Source organism: Streptopelia decaocto (assembly GCF_964273445.1).
Source record: "Streptopelia decaocto genome assembly, chromosome: 10".
Taxonomy (NCBI): domain Eukaryota; kingdom Metazoa; phylum Chordata; class Aves; order Columbiformes; family Columbidae; genus Streptopelia; species Streptopelia decaocto.
In genome coordinates this window covers 19,579,823-19,598,040 of record NC_138665.1, presented here as the reverse complement: position 1 = coordinate 19,598,040, position 18,218 = coordinate 19,579,823, and the positions used below count along the sequence as shown (strand labels likewise).

The following is an 18,218-nucleotide window of genomic DNA, read 5'->3' as shown; positions in this document are numbered from 1 at the left end:
TGTATGTATTAATAAACAAATCATATACAAAATGCAAAACCAGGTAGTAAAATGTGTTTAGAAAAAAAAAATCACCTTAAAGTAAGCAACTTGCAACATAGTTGAAATCAGACAGAATTGGAAGTGTAGGCAAGAGGGGGAGAAATGAGACTCCCTGGGACTTCAGGCGTGATGGAGCAGCCTGGGGTGAATCAAAGGCAGGAAGGTTCCTGAAGAATGGGGGATTCTGAGCCAAACAGCCCCGCTCCTTCTCCCCTCTGTGTGCACAACCTGCCAAACTGCAGAGATTGCCTTTTTTATCCCCGAATTTTATTTTGTTGGAGCTTTCTGCCAGGTTTGCCAGGAAACAACACCCTCGAGTTGGGGCAAATCTCCGCTGCCGGAGATGAAAAGACACGATGCTTTGTCCCCCATCGCTGATCCACGTCTCTCAGTACCATTCCAATTCCAGGATTTAGGAAAAAATAACATTATTCTTTACCTGTATGGAAGTAATGGAAGCTGAGTGGCCCTGCAGCACAGCCACTGGGGCGCAGGTTCGAAGACACCAGACTCGCACGACTTTGTCGCAGCTGCCCGCGGCCAGCAGCGTGTTCTCGTAGTTCACGGCCATGTCGGAAATCTCAGCCGAGTGTCCTCGCAGCGTGGAGAGCAGGCGCCCGTCATCTGTAGCCCAGATTTTGACCAAACAATCATCTGACCCCTAATGCCACACAAAAATTTCCACAGATTATCTGAAAGAATATGTGTTATGTGTGCAAAATACACTGGTACGGCGCAGATGAACGTGTGTCAAAAACATCCCCGTGCCATGAACCTGCCCAAAGAGCAACCTCAGTGGGATTCCACAGTGTCTGACTTTGGGGATCACTTGTGGGGTCAAGGATTTACATATTTATAAAACAGAAGCCACTGTCTTATGTATCATACAAAGCTATGATTACCACCGCTAATACAACACCTCTCAGGACAGCTAAGTAATAATTATGGTAAATTTAAGGAGATCAAATGTTTCATTGCATACTACCAAACGACGTGTTATCTGTGTGAGCTGGATCAACCAGCAGGAAAATCGAAGCTCTAAGGAAAGCACCCTAAAGCATCTGAGGGACAGGACACAATTCAGAAGCAGATCCAACATAGATCACTGTAGAATACTTATAGTAGCATCTATGTAATTTCACACTCAATCCCAATATCACCAAGAATTTTTAGACAGTTCAGTGACCTTTCCACTATTGCAATGCTACAAAGAATACTGACACTAGGATTGTCACTATATATTAATGAACACAACACAATAAAACTAACTGCCATATCGACGTCATTTGGCTTTAAATTACATTGTATTAACTTCAGCTAAATTCAAACAAAAAAATCACTCTCAGTTCTTCGTATAACCGCAGACGAGTAAGATTTCTTTATGGTGTAAACAAAAACGGAAAGGTTCTCACTATGACCCAGAGTAATTATTGTAACAACATCTCTATTCAATCAATTGATAATGAGTGGAGAAGCAAGCAAGAACACAAAGACAACAATCAGCCTGCCAGGTAATGTGTTTCTGAACACCTATTAAGAGACAAGGGCAAAGACAAGACAGGGATTAACATGAACAGTTAACAAATGTGTTATCAATTTGAAAAATCCACTGATTTTTAAATATGCACAAAAAAAAGCAAGGGCAGTATTACAGAAATGTATTTTAATATATTCTGGAGGAAAAACTTAGAATAATATTCATACATTCACCGGCACACTACAAACTCTAGAAAGAAAATTTAGCAGAGAAGTAAATTGCAGATGAAGTAATGAGGTCTTCTATTTCTCATCAGGTTTTATGAAATGCGAGGAAAGGATTGCCAGCATTTCCAAGGTTACCCAAAGGCGAAAAGTAATTTTTTGAAAAAGTGTAAAGATTTAACTCAGCAAGCAGCATGGAAATTAATTCCAAATCCCAGAATACTGCAGGTGCCATTCAGTAAGAAAGATGATATAATAAATAAAGACAAACGAGAACGCAAGATTTTTCTTCCCTTCATTTTTTTGGAAGCCGTGGCCACATCTCAGTCAGTAACTCAGGAAAGGAAAATTTGCAAACTTACTGTAAAAATCCTCCTCCCACTGCGATCAAAGGCTATACAATAAACAGATGAGAGGTGGCCCAAAATCCTCTTATGCATTTTCATGTGTTGGTAGGTGGATGTTGGGAACAAGTGGCTGAAACGTCCACATCCAGTTAATTGCCTGGCAGAAATTATATTTACTGGGAGAGAAAAACAAAACGAGGAAAAATAAGACATGAACTTTGTCCAGAACTCAAAGTAAATCAATATTAAATATTGTTTCCTAACAGTGTTTAACAGATACATTTATTCTAGATGGATTTGGAAAACCTGATTTCAGTAACATATAATTTCCTTATAACAATTACAAGGGATTTCTTTTTGGAGTACAATAATAATTTCTTTCAAGTGCTTTTGTGATAAAAATCTTTCTCTAGAATGGGTTCCAGATTCTATGTGAGAGTCAATGGTTGTCCACACTCCCCACAAACCCTCTCCCATTATAAGCAGTAGCAGCAATCCCATTTCATTTTGATGACTAACTAATTGAAGAATAAGAACTATGTGGCAGGAGAAACCAGGCACGTCGGTGCCTCTGCGGGGACACAGCACGTGAAGATCATCACGGCTGCGGATACAGAAAGATCATAATTCCAATCTTTGATTTGATGCATAATTCTGGGTATTTAATTCTACCTATCCTAATTTATACCACTTGAGTTTTTGATTTTCAAGTTTTGCCACTTTCTGCCAATGGCACTTGAGGATGTAACGTAGCTACGCTGGGTTTTGTTGAGTCCTTGCGATAGTGGGTTCCCCGAAGAAAGCCCTTATCTCTCCGGCTGCACATTGCAGCGGGCCGAGCCTTTCAGTCCTGGAGTTTAAAAATATAGCAAACAACTCAAGCCATTTTCTTGATTGTATCATCATATCAGTGCCTATCTACACACACACATACCAAAATGGAATATGTTAAACAAAACCGAACCTACAAAGTCAAGAAGCATAATTTCAAAGGGCTACTAACCTGTAACACACTTCTGTGCATTTATAAGACTGAAGCATCTATGCACAAGCAGAAAGATCTACACTCTGAAATTTGAACTGCTTTTAATCACTCAATGCAATTGGAACACTATATGCTAGGAAAAAAAAAGGCACAAAAGGTGTAGATGGTTGCAAAAGCCATCAGGCTCCCACCATGGACATATCTTCTGTCAATATTTGGTTCTCATGTAAAAACACACATTCAGCAGTACTAAAAAAGCAAAACACACTAAACCAAATTTATTTACGATCTACTCGCTACTCAATGATCCCTGGTACTATTCAGGACCTGTTAAATGAAACTCTCTCCCATTGCAAAGGAAAAATAAAACTCTTAACCATTTTTCCCACCTCCTACAGGAGGGCATGGAGATCACATACAGCCAATGCTGTACAAAGGTATCGCCAGGTTTGCTTCCATATTCTTTTCTTTACTATTTAAGTATTCCAGCTTAAAAGCCAAGTTCTCAGAAATATTACACCCCACTTTCCCCCACACCGTGGCTGATGTGATGCCAACACAGAGCTGTGGTCACTTAGCAATATGGTAATTCCCTTGTGCCTTTCAGTGTTTAAATCATTTAAATGCATAATAACACTGTATCTGCCTTTAAACAATTTTAAATGGCTTTGAATATTTTTTTAAACCGCACAAAGAACTGTGTGAAGGTAAACTTGCATTTCAAAAATATTTCCAATAATCACAATACCTTCCGCGTCCTCCAGCATGCAACCCTTCCGAAAATTCACCACTGCTGTTTGTGGTAAATCACACGAAGGAGACACTAAGAGGTACAACAAACACCCAGGCAAATAATTCCAATGGCCTTTCATGTGGCACTCCTAACTTTCCCAGTCCATTCCCAGACTTGCAATCAGTTTGTCTTCAGAGGATGTAAAAGTAATTTCACTTTTCTCTGTGTCTCCTTCCCTATTTGCACAACTGGGACGAGACTCCTCGATCTCCCGTGGACAATTAAAAAATGAAGAGCGCTGCTTATGAAATGCTTCAATCACGAGTTTCAGAGAGATACAGAACTAGTGCTGCGCCATCAGGAGCACTGTCTTTAGCAAAGCAACAGCATCTTGGACAAAAAGTAGCAGGTATTCAACGCATCTGATCCTCACTGTAAAAATGGTTGGGCTATACCAGAAATGCAGGCCACGCACACAAAGTCTGTATTAACTTCATTAACTTTCATTGCTTCCTAAAAACTGCAAAGTAAAACCTCCGCCCCAAAACCAAACAAACACCCCCAATCCCAGTTCTCATAATTTTTGGTAGAAGATTAATACAAAATGTCTAAGTAGGGAATTACCCACACATGACAAAATACCCCGTTAAGTTTGCTTTCTTCAGGACAATGAAGTCATTGTATTTAGAAAGCCTAAGAGCATTAAAAACACCCTGATTACCACACAGAGATTTAGCAACATAGTAGCCCTGAAACCTTCATAACTGCATCAGTTATTTCCAATAAAGGGAGCATCTCTAGTCTTCCTGTTAAGCGGCAGTAATCCTTAAATCACAAGCCATTCTACTAGAGACAGCAGTACAAATGTAGAAAGCCACACAAGAAATTTCACCTAGGAAGGATAAAGCCAAAACCCTGCAACAATAACCCATCACTGAAAACAAAGTTTCAACGATCAGACATCATAAATGTCGAAGTCACAACTTCAGAAGGAATTAAAACATTTCAGCACGGACTAAGTCGCCTAAGTTTTCAAACTGCTTGAATTAATATTAACCCTTGTGTCACTCGTATTTTTTGCAAGGAAAAATAGAAAACAGAACACTGGTACAAATGTTTGCTTTAAAAATAGTTTCGCTAGTACTAAGGGTGAGGACTTTGTGTCACACTATTTTACCCTCTGAAATAAGCACTATAACTTCAAAATGAGACATTATGACATTATGACATTACATTTTACATAGTCGTATGTGGTAAGTGTGACCTCATGCTGTGCTGATCAAGCAGGACGATTGGGTTCCACTCGCAGGTGCAGAAGAAACCCAAGTCTGGATTTCGCAAGAACACCAGGAAATAAACACAGTTGGCTCCCACGTGCAAAATATCATCTCAGAGAGTGGATGTGGCGCCAGAAATACAGATAAACCCAGTAAAAGCACCAAAAGAACAAAGTGTTCCAGCTCTTCTAGCTGCTGACCTCACGATCTCCTTTAGAGCAGGGAAACATCATGGATTTGAGCAGAACGCAGCTCCTCGGCGGCCCTGTGGCATTTCCAGACAGCCCAATTGCTTATTCATCCAGACTGTGCTTTGAACTTTCTGGTTCCAAATCTTGTGTTGCTTTCACTAACAACAGTTACCCACACAAAGATTTTCATATTTAGGTTAAAATAGCTCTAGTGATCAACTAAAGAGGGGAAACAATCTTCTTTCTAACCTGCCTTGTGTTGCCTGCAACAAAAAAAGCCTCTGACAAAACCCAAGACGTATTTAACTGCTGCAAAACCTGCACAGAAACCACCTGAAACACCATCCTCTGATGGCATTGAGCTTACATCTTTATCACTGGAAGGGAAACAACAGACGAGTACTTTTAGCTGGTTCTACACCTAATTTACCAGTCTACACAGGCAATTACACAATCATTTCATCTGGCTCATGAACACACATTATTATGGGTGTCTATTACTTCAGCCCAACTACTTCAGCGAGTAATTCCAGACAACTCGATCTGACCAAGCCAGCACGGTATGGAAATTCACAATTATGCTGAAATATTAAAGAGGTTGGGCATACTTCTTCATCTTGTATTTTAAAACAAAACACACACATGCTGCAGCACCTGTGGCTGTGACTACTCACCACAAAAACACCCATTTTGCACAAATACACACAGAAGGATTTTGTGACTTGCACCTCACAATTAAAAACGGGGAATGCCCAAACCAAACTTCTGCCTCCTGAACAGCTTTAGTATAGTCAGCTTCTTATTTTAATTTTATACACATTTGCCTCTCTTACTAGTAGTTTATGTATCAACACCAAGAGGACCATATTCTTCCAGGAACAAATAACTCCTTGCTATAAAGACCCTCTTCCATATAATACCTTTGCATTTCCTAAATAACAATTCATAGGAAAACACCAAAACCAACAAATCGTTCCGTTCTCTGAGTCACTAAATAGTCACCAAACCAGCAGCACAGATGTTTGTCATCAAAGTATGACAAATGCTGAAGTCTGATCTGCTAGTATGGCACCTTAATAATACCTCATATTCCAAAAATACACGGCCCGATTCTCTTCTTACGAAAGAATTGATCCACAAGTCCGTATAAAACTATAGAAGTAGAGTGTGTGCTATAAATCTATCAGCCCAACTACTAACAAAAAAGTAACTGCAGAACCAGCCTAAAAGAATAAATACACAGACATGTACAGAAGTAATCATACTAATGTATGGAAATAGTTTTCTTTTTTAATGTCCGCAGTCTGACTCACGCATTATCTGACTGAAGCAGGAAAAGTACTAATGCAATAGTGCCAGGCAAATATCCATTTATTTTTCATACAGAAGACCCATAATTAACTTTGCTATTCTGTCATGCTCCTGCCACAACACCACAGACTTTGTGCAAAGCATGCTATCGATTCCAACCACAAACAGCCCCGGCTTCGGCACATTCGTGTCTGACAATGATTCATTTTTAGCAATGAGAAAGTGCAGAAGCACAATCAGAGGAACAGACGTGGTAGAAACAGAAGCCTGTCATCATCAACCCTGCATCTCCAATGGGATGCGAGAAACGCATGTGAATGCATCTCCTGACAGACCAGGAAAAGCCTCCACAGCTGCACAAACACACAAAAATACAGATAACATGCCCTAATAAGAGATCAAATCATGACCAATGCAACTTATATTTATCAAATTTGTTTGCTATAAAAATGGTTAATGAAAGTTCAGACCATACAAGGAAATACTTCTCAGTTTAAGTGAAACAGAGAAGTTCTTCAACGATACGTAAGCTGGATGCCGACACATAGCTGAGTTTTATACAAGTTCTTTAACTGTGCGGACAACCGAAACTGAAGTAACACAACTGTTGGGTTTGTGATTATTTCCTTTTTAAAGAGAAATGTTGCAAGCAGTCTGTTTTCTGTCAGAATTGAACTAAAATGAATTCTTGAGTCAAAAACGTTCTCTGGGAGCCAGGCGCTTTGTTCTGGCTGAGATTGCAGGATGAAGATTGTCTACATGCTCATGGGACAGTGCTCGTCCAACCTGACAAGCATACGAACATATTCTGTATGTGTATCAGAAAAAGATACTCAAGCACATTGCTCCCCAAACAGGGAGTTGATGTGCAAAGATTTTCAATGTGTCCACAATGTTTTAATACGTGTACACACGTTATGGAAGATCCAATCCTGAATATTACAAAAAGGGATGTTCTATTGTCAGCGAGAAACCTCTTTAGACATGGTGAAACGTCAAAAAAAGCCATTAATGCAAACTCACAGTAGTGCTTCAGTTAGTAAGAGTAACTCTCAGCTGGAACAGTAACAAAAATACAGAGAAGACAAAAAACCACTTTCTATATGTTTCAGAACTCACCCACGTTTGGTGGTTTCCCATAATTTACAGGTAGTTCGGGCGGCCGGCCTCTGTGCAGAGCCGCAAACGCAGATCCTTTCCATAGCGTGTGTCTGAAGTCTGTACCGGCAAGATTAACAGTGGGTTAGTCAAACCATTAGCTAAAGCAGGTCCAACTGACCTATTCTTCTTAGAATCAAGAGCATCAAGCTCCACTGCCAGCATGCCAAAATAAGGTTTATCTTTTAAAACAGTTTGTCAGAGATCTAACACTTCCAGAAGATCAGTACTCTAATTTCTAGTTCCTAAGCAATATGACTGTAAATGCTTCATTTTGGTAAGCAGGAAGTCTAAATTGATGGAAAGAAAAAGAGAATTTAAAAAGTATTGAGGCAGGGCCGAACTTTGGTATATTTTCAGTCCTTCCACAATCCCAACAAATACAGAACCTTTTTTATGAAGTGTACATTTGAGAATACACACACACGCACACATTTTCTCCCTGAAACGGGGAAAAGGGAGATTTTTTCCCCCCCCCAATAAATCTGTTTTCCTGCAATTGGTGGCAACGTGCCCTCCTTTCAGATCTTCCTCTGCACGCCATCCCCCTAAAAAACACTGCTTTGAAAATGAAGACTGCTTCCTTTAAAGACTCTCCAGCTATCCGTTGCCAACTGGCCTCAGAGAGTCTTCTCTCTAGAACAATAGTGATTTTTCTGAGACTGTTCAGAGCGCCTCAGAAATTAGACCTGGACTTCTTCCATTTCTGGCCATCTGGAAGGAGAGAAATGAGCCTCCACGGTGAACAACGACTGAAACAGAAAGACAGTGCCACAGATTGGTGGATCTGTGTATCACCATGTAGATCTCCGAATACGAAGTGCACAAGCTTACGTGACTCAAGGGGACTCCCGAGAGCACCTTCTGATTAAAACCCACACTGTGCCACAGAGGACTGCAATGATGCACATTAAAAACAGCACTCCTGCTTTCTAAACCAGATCAAAATAGATATAAATACTCATGGTAAATGGAAACTTCATACTGATGCACAACTAGGGCGACCAGAAATCCACATACATCAGCTGTGAAAAAGGTACGCTGTTTGGTGTAAGAGAAGGTGGTTTACACACCAGACAGCACAATGTCGCAGTATCTTTTTCTGAAGGGGAAAAAACCCACCACAAATCTAGTAGAAATCTCCTGGCAATAAATTTATGCCATGGCCTAGGAAGCACTACCTCTTTCAGTGAGTCATCTAGCCTCTAATTCACCTAAAAAACTTCTGTTTTCCTGCACAAACAAAAAGGGTTTTTTCTCTTTAGATGTTTGCTGCTGTTTTCTTCTAAGATGCAAACTGAACATGAAGCAAAGAAACGTTTCTTTGCAGGCCTCCTTGCAAACCTGGAACTCTCCACCCAATTCTAGAAAAGCACAGGTAAAACAAGACTCAGTCCCAAAACTTGGCGTAAGGAAACGTGTTTACAAACGGCACATCCCTCCAGGCAATAGCCAGTGGATGAGCAGAATGCTCCAGCCCTTATTAGCATGGAGTGTGACTTCACAGGATGCAGGAAATTAAGAGCTCAAGTGGCACTGGAACAGGAAGGTCCTGCTCTCCCATCCCTGCGTGATGCTCCTGCTCCCTGGGTCACCTCCAGCACTGTGCGCCTTCCACCAGCTAATTGAATTCACTTCAACAGCAATAACAACATTTGCAATATTTTAGCTCTCGGAATGAGCACATCACAGGATTCAATAAGTTGTGGCTCCTACAGGGAAGAAGTGGCAATGGGGAGGAGTGAGGAGGGGAGGGAGGAACCGCTTCAATAGCAGATGGCTCTCAGATCTGTTTAGTTACAACACAAAACTGTGCTCTCAGGATCACAATGTCAAACAGAGCAGTTTTTCACAAGGAATAGGAGTGGTGCTTTATTCATGAAAGGAACAGGGACTTTTGTTCAAATTAACTTGATGAGAGGAATTAACACTGAAGAATCAGTCTCACCCTTTCCCACCCTCAAAGTGCTGCCCCAAATGCCACTCTGTGCTTCCAGCTGAAACATCTGCCTGCACAGCTAGGGAATCAATAACAGAACAAAGGCAACAAAAATTGCCCAGCAAAATATATAGACTGCGGGGTTATCTTAGACACAGGCGTGTGTATGTGCATACGAAAAAAGGGCTATTTTTCAGATGGATCAAGTCTCTAATCCAGTTCATCACATCATTTACACACACACCAGTTCAACATAATGGGAAGGGGAGGCAGAGGGAGCAGGTAACGAGGATCAGGCAACCGTAGGCAAGAGCTGTTCAAGATGGCATTTTCAACCAAAGAAACACAGATGTGACAAGGCCAGCAAGAACTATATTTTAGCAAGACTGCAACAAGAAAGCTGGCTAGAGTAGGAGATAACCAAGGTCACGCAAACACACACAGATACCCCAACATGAATTGGAACAAAAGGGTATTTGGTCATTAAAATAAAAATCAATCAATCAGAAATTGAGAAGCTTACCTTTTGCTGCCCTTAATAGAGACTGGCGCCCGACACCAAGCAATGTCTGCACGCCCAGGACGCTCTGCGGGATTTCCTTGTCTAGAAGGGGCCCAAGTCTCTCACAGATCCTAAGGAGATAATCCGGAGGGATGTGTGCATTGACAGCCACCTAAACACAGAAATAACACACATGTTGGAAAGTTGCTTTATTCTTGCTCCTGCTGTTTCTTTGTTTGGTTCATATTCAAGTGTTGAAGTTAAATAAAGTTACTGAAATAAAGTCTAAAACCCCTAAAAATTAATTATACCAAAGGTGTGTTCTTCAAGTGAGACAGAGCCTTGAAAAAGTTGGATTAGAAACTCCAAGTGGTAGTAGCTGCAGCTGTAATTTAGGATATCCCTCAACAACAAACAAAAATCCCTGAAACTCCGAGTTCCCAGTGCAGAAATCTGATCAAACAAAGTATAGCCTGGGGACCTCTTTTAAGCCTTCTTTAGTCTTCACTTCATTCTTTGCACATAGAGTGTTTCTCACTTAGCTGAAACACCCTTGCCAAACACTCATATTACTGTAAAAAGCGCATGTGCTAAAGCCTAAAAACCCTAAATATTATCCTAAAAGCAACACCCAGTCTCTGTTTTTTAGCTACCGGGAATAAGCAGTGTTAAGACCCACATGTATAGGCTCCACTCCTAATTTGTCATCTCGAGAAAACATTCTTCTTTTTCCCCTTTAGACAGAGACTGTTTTCTGTAGAGAGACAATAGTTTTTCCGACAGCCTGTTCAAACAGAAATAAATTGTGCCTCATTATCCAGAATGCCCTGCACTTGCCTGACTTCTACTGTATTTCCTAGTTGGCAACACAAACTCAACATCAGAGCTTATTTAGCTCCTTCAACACAGAACATACAGCTACACCCATCTCCTTCTTAAAGATCAACAGTAAGAGGTTGCTCAGCTCTGAACTACCTGTGATTGAAAAAGTAGTTGCCTTAGTATTTGCAACCTTTGTATCTGTTGCAATATTATAGAGATTGTCATAAAACAGGGTCTTTTGATTTACAAAGGCCCAAACTAATGCCAACTAATACTAAAGCTGACCTGAAAGGGCCAGAACAATGCTCATTGTAAAGAAATAACAGCACACACCCCTCTCTCCTACATGGCAGGAAAAGGTAAGTGCTTCACTCAGCCCTGCTGCCAAAACATCACTCACCGAACTGTGTCATCAAACAGATTATTACTACACGGCGTTGGGAAATCGTCCATCCCAGTTGGGCAAGAGCAGTGGCATTACTGGGCTCAGCGCAGTGAGTCACGTGTTGTGTCATCACCTGCACCACGGGCAACACCAGCCCACAAATCACATTTTAACAAAAATTTAAAAAAAAGCTTTTCTAAGGACACATCCAAATTGCCATTTAACTAAACCCAAACAAATCTCTTCCAATCTGAATAGAAACTCTTCCAGAAGACAGACAGGCTTCTCCACACATCCTTCCAGTCGCCGCGTGTTAAAGGCCTTCCAAGGGAACCACAAGAATCATAATTCTGCAGGAAAGATAAACCTGACGACCACATTAACATGGTCCCATTCCATGGCTTTTCATACTGTCAGCACCAAGCAATGAGCAGCCCTGGGCCATGAACCCTCTCTTGCACTGCTTGTCTTCTCTAGCCATTCTTTTTTTTTTCCCCAAAATCATAGAGTTCCAAAATTATATTGGTACCTTCCCATTTATACAGCCAGTAAAGTTCAGCATGTAAGCACAAACCGACTTTCGTTGTAAATCGCATGATATAACAGAAGATGAGATAAAAAGATAATCCAAACTTTTGTACATGTCTATCATTCATACTTATTCCTGAAATCTTTTAAGTGAGAGAATGCTACAAAATATTTTATGATCCCACACTAGTCTCCCTTTAGTATGTAAAGCATCTGAAACAAAGGCAATTCTAAAGAGAGAATCTGCAATTTAATAAAATCTGAGTATGAAATTCTTTTTCACCTCTCTGATAATTAGTAACGTGCTCCTCGGTCAACAATTGCCAATTCTAGCCATTTATCAAACTTAAGATTAAAATATTAAAAAGAGCAACAAATCCAAAAGCTGTAGAATTTTAGAATTTACTTCTAGGGTAGCAAAAAAACCAAACCATACCACTCTCTCTGGAAATATAAAATTTTACAGAAAGTCCAAACCATTCTCCTAGCGTATTGCAGCACAACGTTTCTCCTTCCACCCAGCAGCACGTTGGCTTCAAAGTATCGCTGCTATTTTATGTCTAGAGAGGTGCTGAACTAAGCCTGGCAGCAAATATCCCACTGTGGAGCTAGAGCACAAGTTATTCAAGAAACAGTCCTGACTAACTCAGCGCATCTGCTCACAAATGGCTTTTGTTGCTTCAAGATCTGCAAGTTAAGCAACAGTTTTATAAAGAATAGTAAAGGGAGCAAACATCAACACCAGAAAGGCCGTACAACACTTCTTTCCCTGAACATTTTTATGTTGCCTCAAGCCAGGACAGCCCAAATAAGTGCCCCTTTATCTGAATATTTTCACTGTTGCTCCTATCAAAGAGCTACACAGGCAGCAATAGCAGCAAATTCTCCTGGAGACGGTTTTCCTTAATAACTTCCAGATAAAATGCTTAAACCGCAGCCCAGAGCAAAGCAAGCAATTCTATTTTCAGGTTCCCAAATGAACTTGAGACAAAAATCCTTCCTTTTACCTCTGTGTGAGATAGCTGTAAACGGATTTTAAATATCTGTCTGAAATGTGAAGCTGCAAACGCACAGCTGAAAACAACAAAGTCTCCCAAATCAGATTTTCATTAAAAGAAGGAAAAAGGCAAAACTTCGCATCAGTTATAGCCACAACTCTTACTGCATGCTCATCCAAACCCCATACAACAAACTTAAACAATGGCAGGGACATTATCAACTCCTCAAATACATTAGAAAATATTTTTAGACTACTAGAAAATACTTTAGAAAATAATGAGAAAAATAGAAAAGAGTAATACAGGCCAAAAATATGTTTATCAAGAGCTTTTAAAAGAGCACGTTAAAATAATGCATTAGAGCTGAAAACGTGTTAAGTGAGAGCAAGTCCTGCACCATGGGATAGACTATAAAGAGAAAAATGTTTTGTTGCCTTAAAATATGAAAGACCTTCAAAAGGTTCAAATGCCACAGTACCACGGCAGAGCTCTCCAACACAGGAACCACACAGGTGTTTGGATTTAAAAACTTTCAAGAACCAGGTAAAGTGAATCTGTCGTTTTAAAAAATCCACTTGAACAATGACGGGAGGAGGTACTATAGCCACCACTGCTTGAACCAGGATGCAAATAAGTTGCTACAGTGACAAGCAGCTGCAACGAAAGAACTATTAGTGAAGGCAGGGCAGGGAGAAAGTCATAGCCCTAAACCTGGTGATGCTTCTGATGTTGGAAGCATTACCATGTAATCTCACAGACTACTGGGCAAAGGGTCCTCTGCAGACAGCTAAGAAGACAAGCAAGAAGCTTTTTGATCCCTGAAACAAATAAAATCCCCTGGTATGACTGCTGACAATTTTTCCTACAAGGAAGGTTTCAATAAGCAGGCAACAAACAAACAAAAAGACTCATTGTGATTATTACTTATTATAAGATGTTTTCCTGGGGATCGGAACCAGATACCTCTGAAATGTCTCTTTTGGGAAGCGCAGCAAAATGTTGCTTCGAAGCACAAGAGTAAATTTGGTGCAAGAGCTACAGGATGGAAAGGAAGGAGGCAGATTTTCGAAGGCTCCTTCGTGCCCAGTCCCCGCGGGCAGGCAGTTGTGCAGCAGCAGCAGATTTTGAACCTCCAGGCAGTCGCACGACACTTCTCTCGTTTGCCAGAATAACAATCAATTACGAATCAATTGACAACTTTATCAAAAAGCAGCAGAGGAGACCGAGAGGACCAAGGCAGCTGAGCAAGCAGGAAATTACTCAAGACCTCAAATATGGAATCTCAGCAAAAGGAAGCTCAGACCCTGGCCTTACACAAGTTGTCAACAACGTGCAAAAACACAGGAATTTTAAAAGCCATTATCCACTCAGTTTCCCCAGAGGGAAGGGGTTGGAACTACCAGATGACATTTTCCTGAGGTGACAAAACCGTAACATCTCTCTGCTGCTAATGTTGGGATTGGCACAGTCTATAAATAACAGCACCTCGCACTCAAAGCTCCTTTTAAATCGATGCAGATGGGCAAGGCCGAAACTGAAAGCCAAATCCCATAAGCTGTTCCATACCAGCACAGCCGTCCACAGATGCAAATTCTGCACTGATTTTCTGTTTTTTCTGAAATTAAACATATCTTAGGCACAAAGACCCTAACAGGCTAAGCCAGAAGAGAAAGCCCATCAAGAAGTTCTTGAAAACCAAAGCAGAGCCAGTCATCTTTAGCAGAAATAAAGATAATTTTGACCCACAGCCCACTGGAGACTTTTCTGATAATCTGAGTCGGTTCAGCTTGACTTGTCTCTACAACAGCTCATCCCACATTGAGCTGCTACGGTTCATTTAAAATAGGAGCACTAATTGCGTGCAAGTTTGACGTACTTCAGGCCTTCACAAGGAGAGCGAGGGTCCTCCCTTACAAACAAGTTTTGTGTCTCAAGACCACCAGCAGTCAATAATGAAGTGAAAACCGCTTTGGAGTACACCTGGACAATTCCCTAGACAGGCAGCCACAAGCTGCACATCAGAAGTACTCCAGAGTGGAAATAAGCAGAAAAGACAAAGGGAACACAAACACAGGTAAGTCAGGATTCTCTGCATGGGTTTGCTCACTACATACGATTCTTATTAGTGTGTACTAAATTATTCTCCTGCCTTCTGGTACCTGACATTTAAAGTAAAAGACCAAGTTCAAATGAAAAAAAAAAAGAGAAAGAAATCTCAGAGAGTTTTCAGATCTTGACTAAAAGTGCGAGTGGGGTGGGAGTAAACATTCCCTAGATAAAAGCCGCACAGTAGGTGATTTGGTTGTTACATCTTTATCATTTCCAAAAGCCTCAAGAGCAATAACAACATACTCAATGGCAAAAGTATCAGCATATTTTCTGAAAAATACCAATGCTAACCTGAACAGTCAAACTGAGAATGGAAAACAAAGCTGAAACATCAGCAATTATGCAAGAAATATCTTTGTCAGATTTGCCAAAGCGAAATATTGGGCAAAGAAAGAAAGTTTGTAAACTCTCCTGGGGTTCGATTCTCTCAGCCTGGCTGATCAGTGCAGCCACAACACTAGGCAAGGATCGTAACTCAATTTAGGTTTTGTAAGTCATCAAAAAGAAGAAATGGGTACAAAAAAAACTTTATCTCCAATTGCCAGCATCTCTAATTTATTTTGGTTCATTATGCGATTGAGATAGTTGAAACAAAGGTCAGCGTTATCTGCGTTCTTCACCACCCTGGCTTCGTTCTGAACATTACTTGCAGACATCTGGCTAGCCCTGACGTCGAGCAGTCCAGGTTAATATACAATCATATGCAGCCCAAGGTCCAAATTCAAAATACATCAGACACTACGCAATGAGAGGAAAAAAGGCCTTTCCTCAATATCCCCAACACTAAAACCTTCAGTCTGAGGATTAAAAGGGAGAAGCTCAGTTCATCCTACCCAGAGCGAACCTGTCTCGCTGTAGTGACTCATTTATAGTCCTGTTCCTTACTGTAATTCATGATAAACAGTTAAATAATACTATATAAAAAGGCAATCTAAAAGGATTGATTACTGTTGATTAGTTTAAGACAGAGGAAAAAAATCTTATACTTAATTTTGATAATTCTATACAGTAAGATGCAATTCCCCATTAATTCCAGGCCTCACTTTACAACAGTTTCCTCTTCTCTAAATTCTAAAGTACATGGTTTCAACAATGCCATCTAAAACACACACACACAAAATAAATAAGTTTTAAGGTTTTCCTATTTGTGCCCCATAGGACGAAAGGAAAAAATGTATACATTAATGTAACTGATTAAGCAAAATCAGTAAGTCTGAAATCAGACCTCATACTGCTAATATTACTCTCTGTGTAGTGGTTGCAGTCACAAGCTAAACCTGAAACAGCCCATAGTTAGATTGCAGGTTCTCTAGCAAGAAAACAGCATTAAAATTTATTGAATGCAGCACCTAGTGCGTGCCTGTTCATTCAATATACAGCCCCGGAATTATCCACAAGAGGTATGATGAAGCATAATGTTCATCTTAAATTCTTAATACTCTTTGGAAAGGGAAAGCCAGCAGATACAAATGTCTCCTCTCAACACAAGGAGCTCTCCCATCCGCACCTGAACTTCTACAACATCGCTAAAGTGGAAAACTAACTCTTGAGCAAGCTACAAAGCAGTTTGAGCAACAGTCATGTCAAAATCCCACATCAGCGCTGCAGTGTGCAAGATAGGAAAGGCAAGGACGTACTTTCAATTCCTTCCAGGTGACGAAACAGTGACAATCAGTATTATAAAAGCTGTTAATAAGTTTACAGCATTCCAGCTGCAAAGCGCTAAATCAGCACCATACATTATTACCCAGAGCTCCTAGAAATGGCAACAAGGCCCTTTGCGCCCTTCAGAAACAAATGGAAACGGCTTTTTGTTTTTGCTGCTTTCAGAGAGGCTGGTAAGAACTCACACATCTCACCGCCGCAACGGGAAGACGTCCACCCCCACGCACACAGCCCCTTGAAGCTGACCTGTCTCAATGACAGCTTTTGACATGGTTCATATCCAGCAAAAGCAGCCACTCTGTATATTTCATACACATTTAATAGCTTCAACATTACATTCCATAAATGTATTTTTAACATGAAAGCAGGCCCCAGCAAGGAGCAGGGCTTCAGCACAAGCCAGGGATCCCCGACCCAGAGCAGCAGCGCTGCCCGGGGCCGGGCCGATGGAACCCCCCGCTAGGCCGGCCCGTAGCCCCCGGAACCCGGCTTCTCGCGGCCTCCTCGGGCCCACGGGTGCCCGCGGCCCACTGTGTTTCGGCCACGCTGACGCTCCCCCCACGGCGGGGGGGGCCCGAGGCCCTGTCAGCCCCGCAGCCCTGTCAGCCCCGCTCGCCGGCACCTCAGGGCGGGGGGGGAACTGTCAAACCGCCGCCCCGGGAGGCGGTGGGGGCACGGGGAGAGCTGCCACCGAGCTGGCAGAAACTGGCCGAAGCGCCCCGACGTCCCCGTGCGGGGAAGGCCCGGCAGGCCGCGGAGGAGCCGCCCCGGCCTTGGAGCGGGTAGGGGCGCGCAGGGCGGCGGGGCCGAGAGGGATAAAGGGGGACCCGACGCCCCCCACCCTCCCTGCCAGTTCCTCCGCGGCACCGCAGCCAATCAGCTGCCGCCTTCTATCGCCACCCGCCGTTCTACGGCTTGTAAGACGCGGCGCCATTCGCCGCGCCGGGCCCCGGTACGTGCCCTCAGATAACCCTCCCGGCCCCACAATAGCGCGGCGCAGTCAGTCAGTCCCAAACAGCCCCCGCCGCCCCGGGTGCCCCCTCGGCCCGGCCTCCCCTTCCCTCCGCACCCCGGCGGCAGCCGCGGCCTCGGCGGGGCGCAGCCCGCAGCCCCGGGAGGGAGGACGGGCTGGCGGCGCGGGGGGGGGCGGTGGAACGGGGAGCGGCGCCCGGAGCGGCGGCGGCAGCGAGGGGGGAACTTGTTGGGGAAGTCGGGAGTGAAACTTGGCTCACCAGGTCCTCGAAGCTCCGGCGGTGCTCCTTGCCCTGCCAGTCCAGGCGCCGCGGGATCAGCTGCGGGGGGGAGACGGGGAAAGGGGAGGAGGGACGGAGGAGCCCGTCAGACCCCGGCCGGAGCTGCCCCGCTCCCCGGGCGGGCGACGAGAACCCCGCCAGTGCCAGCCCGCCCCGGGGAGGAGCCCCTCAGCCGCTGCCCCCCGGCCCCGCAGCGGGGTACCCGCAGGGTCTCCCGGAGCGCCGGGAGGAGCCGGGCTGGGTTAGAGCAGGGCAACCCCCGGCCCCCCACC

At 42.9% G+C, this 18,218-nt stretch overlaps 1 protein-coding gene across 1 annotated transcript in view; it reads right to left on the bottom strand.

Moving 5' to 3' along the window:
• Nucleotides 1-18,218, bottom strand: part of BRWD3 (bromodomain and WD repeat domain containing 3) — a gene marked incomplete at its 3' end in the record, with an annotated part of 75,643 nt that overhangs the window by 56,851 nt on the left and 574 nt on the right. The window contains exons 4-8 of the mRNA XM_082062200.1: nt 17,926-17,985; nt 10,208-10,358; nt 7,707-7,805; nt 2,106-2,266; nt 482-703 (exon numbers count right to left, since the gene is read on the bottom strand). Coding sequence (XP_081918326.1) covers nt 482-703; nt 2,106-2,266; nt 7,707-7,805; nt 10,208-10,358; nt 17,926-17,985 — 693 coding nt within the window. The remainder of the gene's footprint in view (nt 1-481; nt 704-2,105; nt 2,267-7,706; nt 7,806-10,207; nt 10,359-17,925; nt 17,986-18,218) is intronic.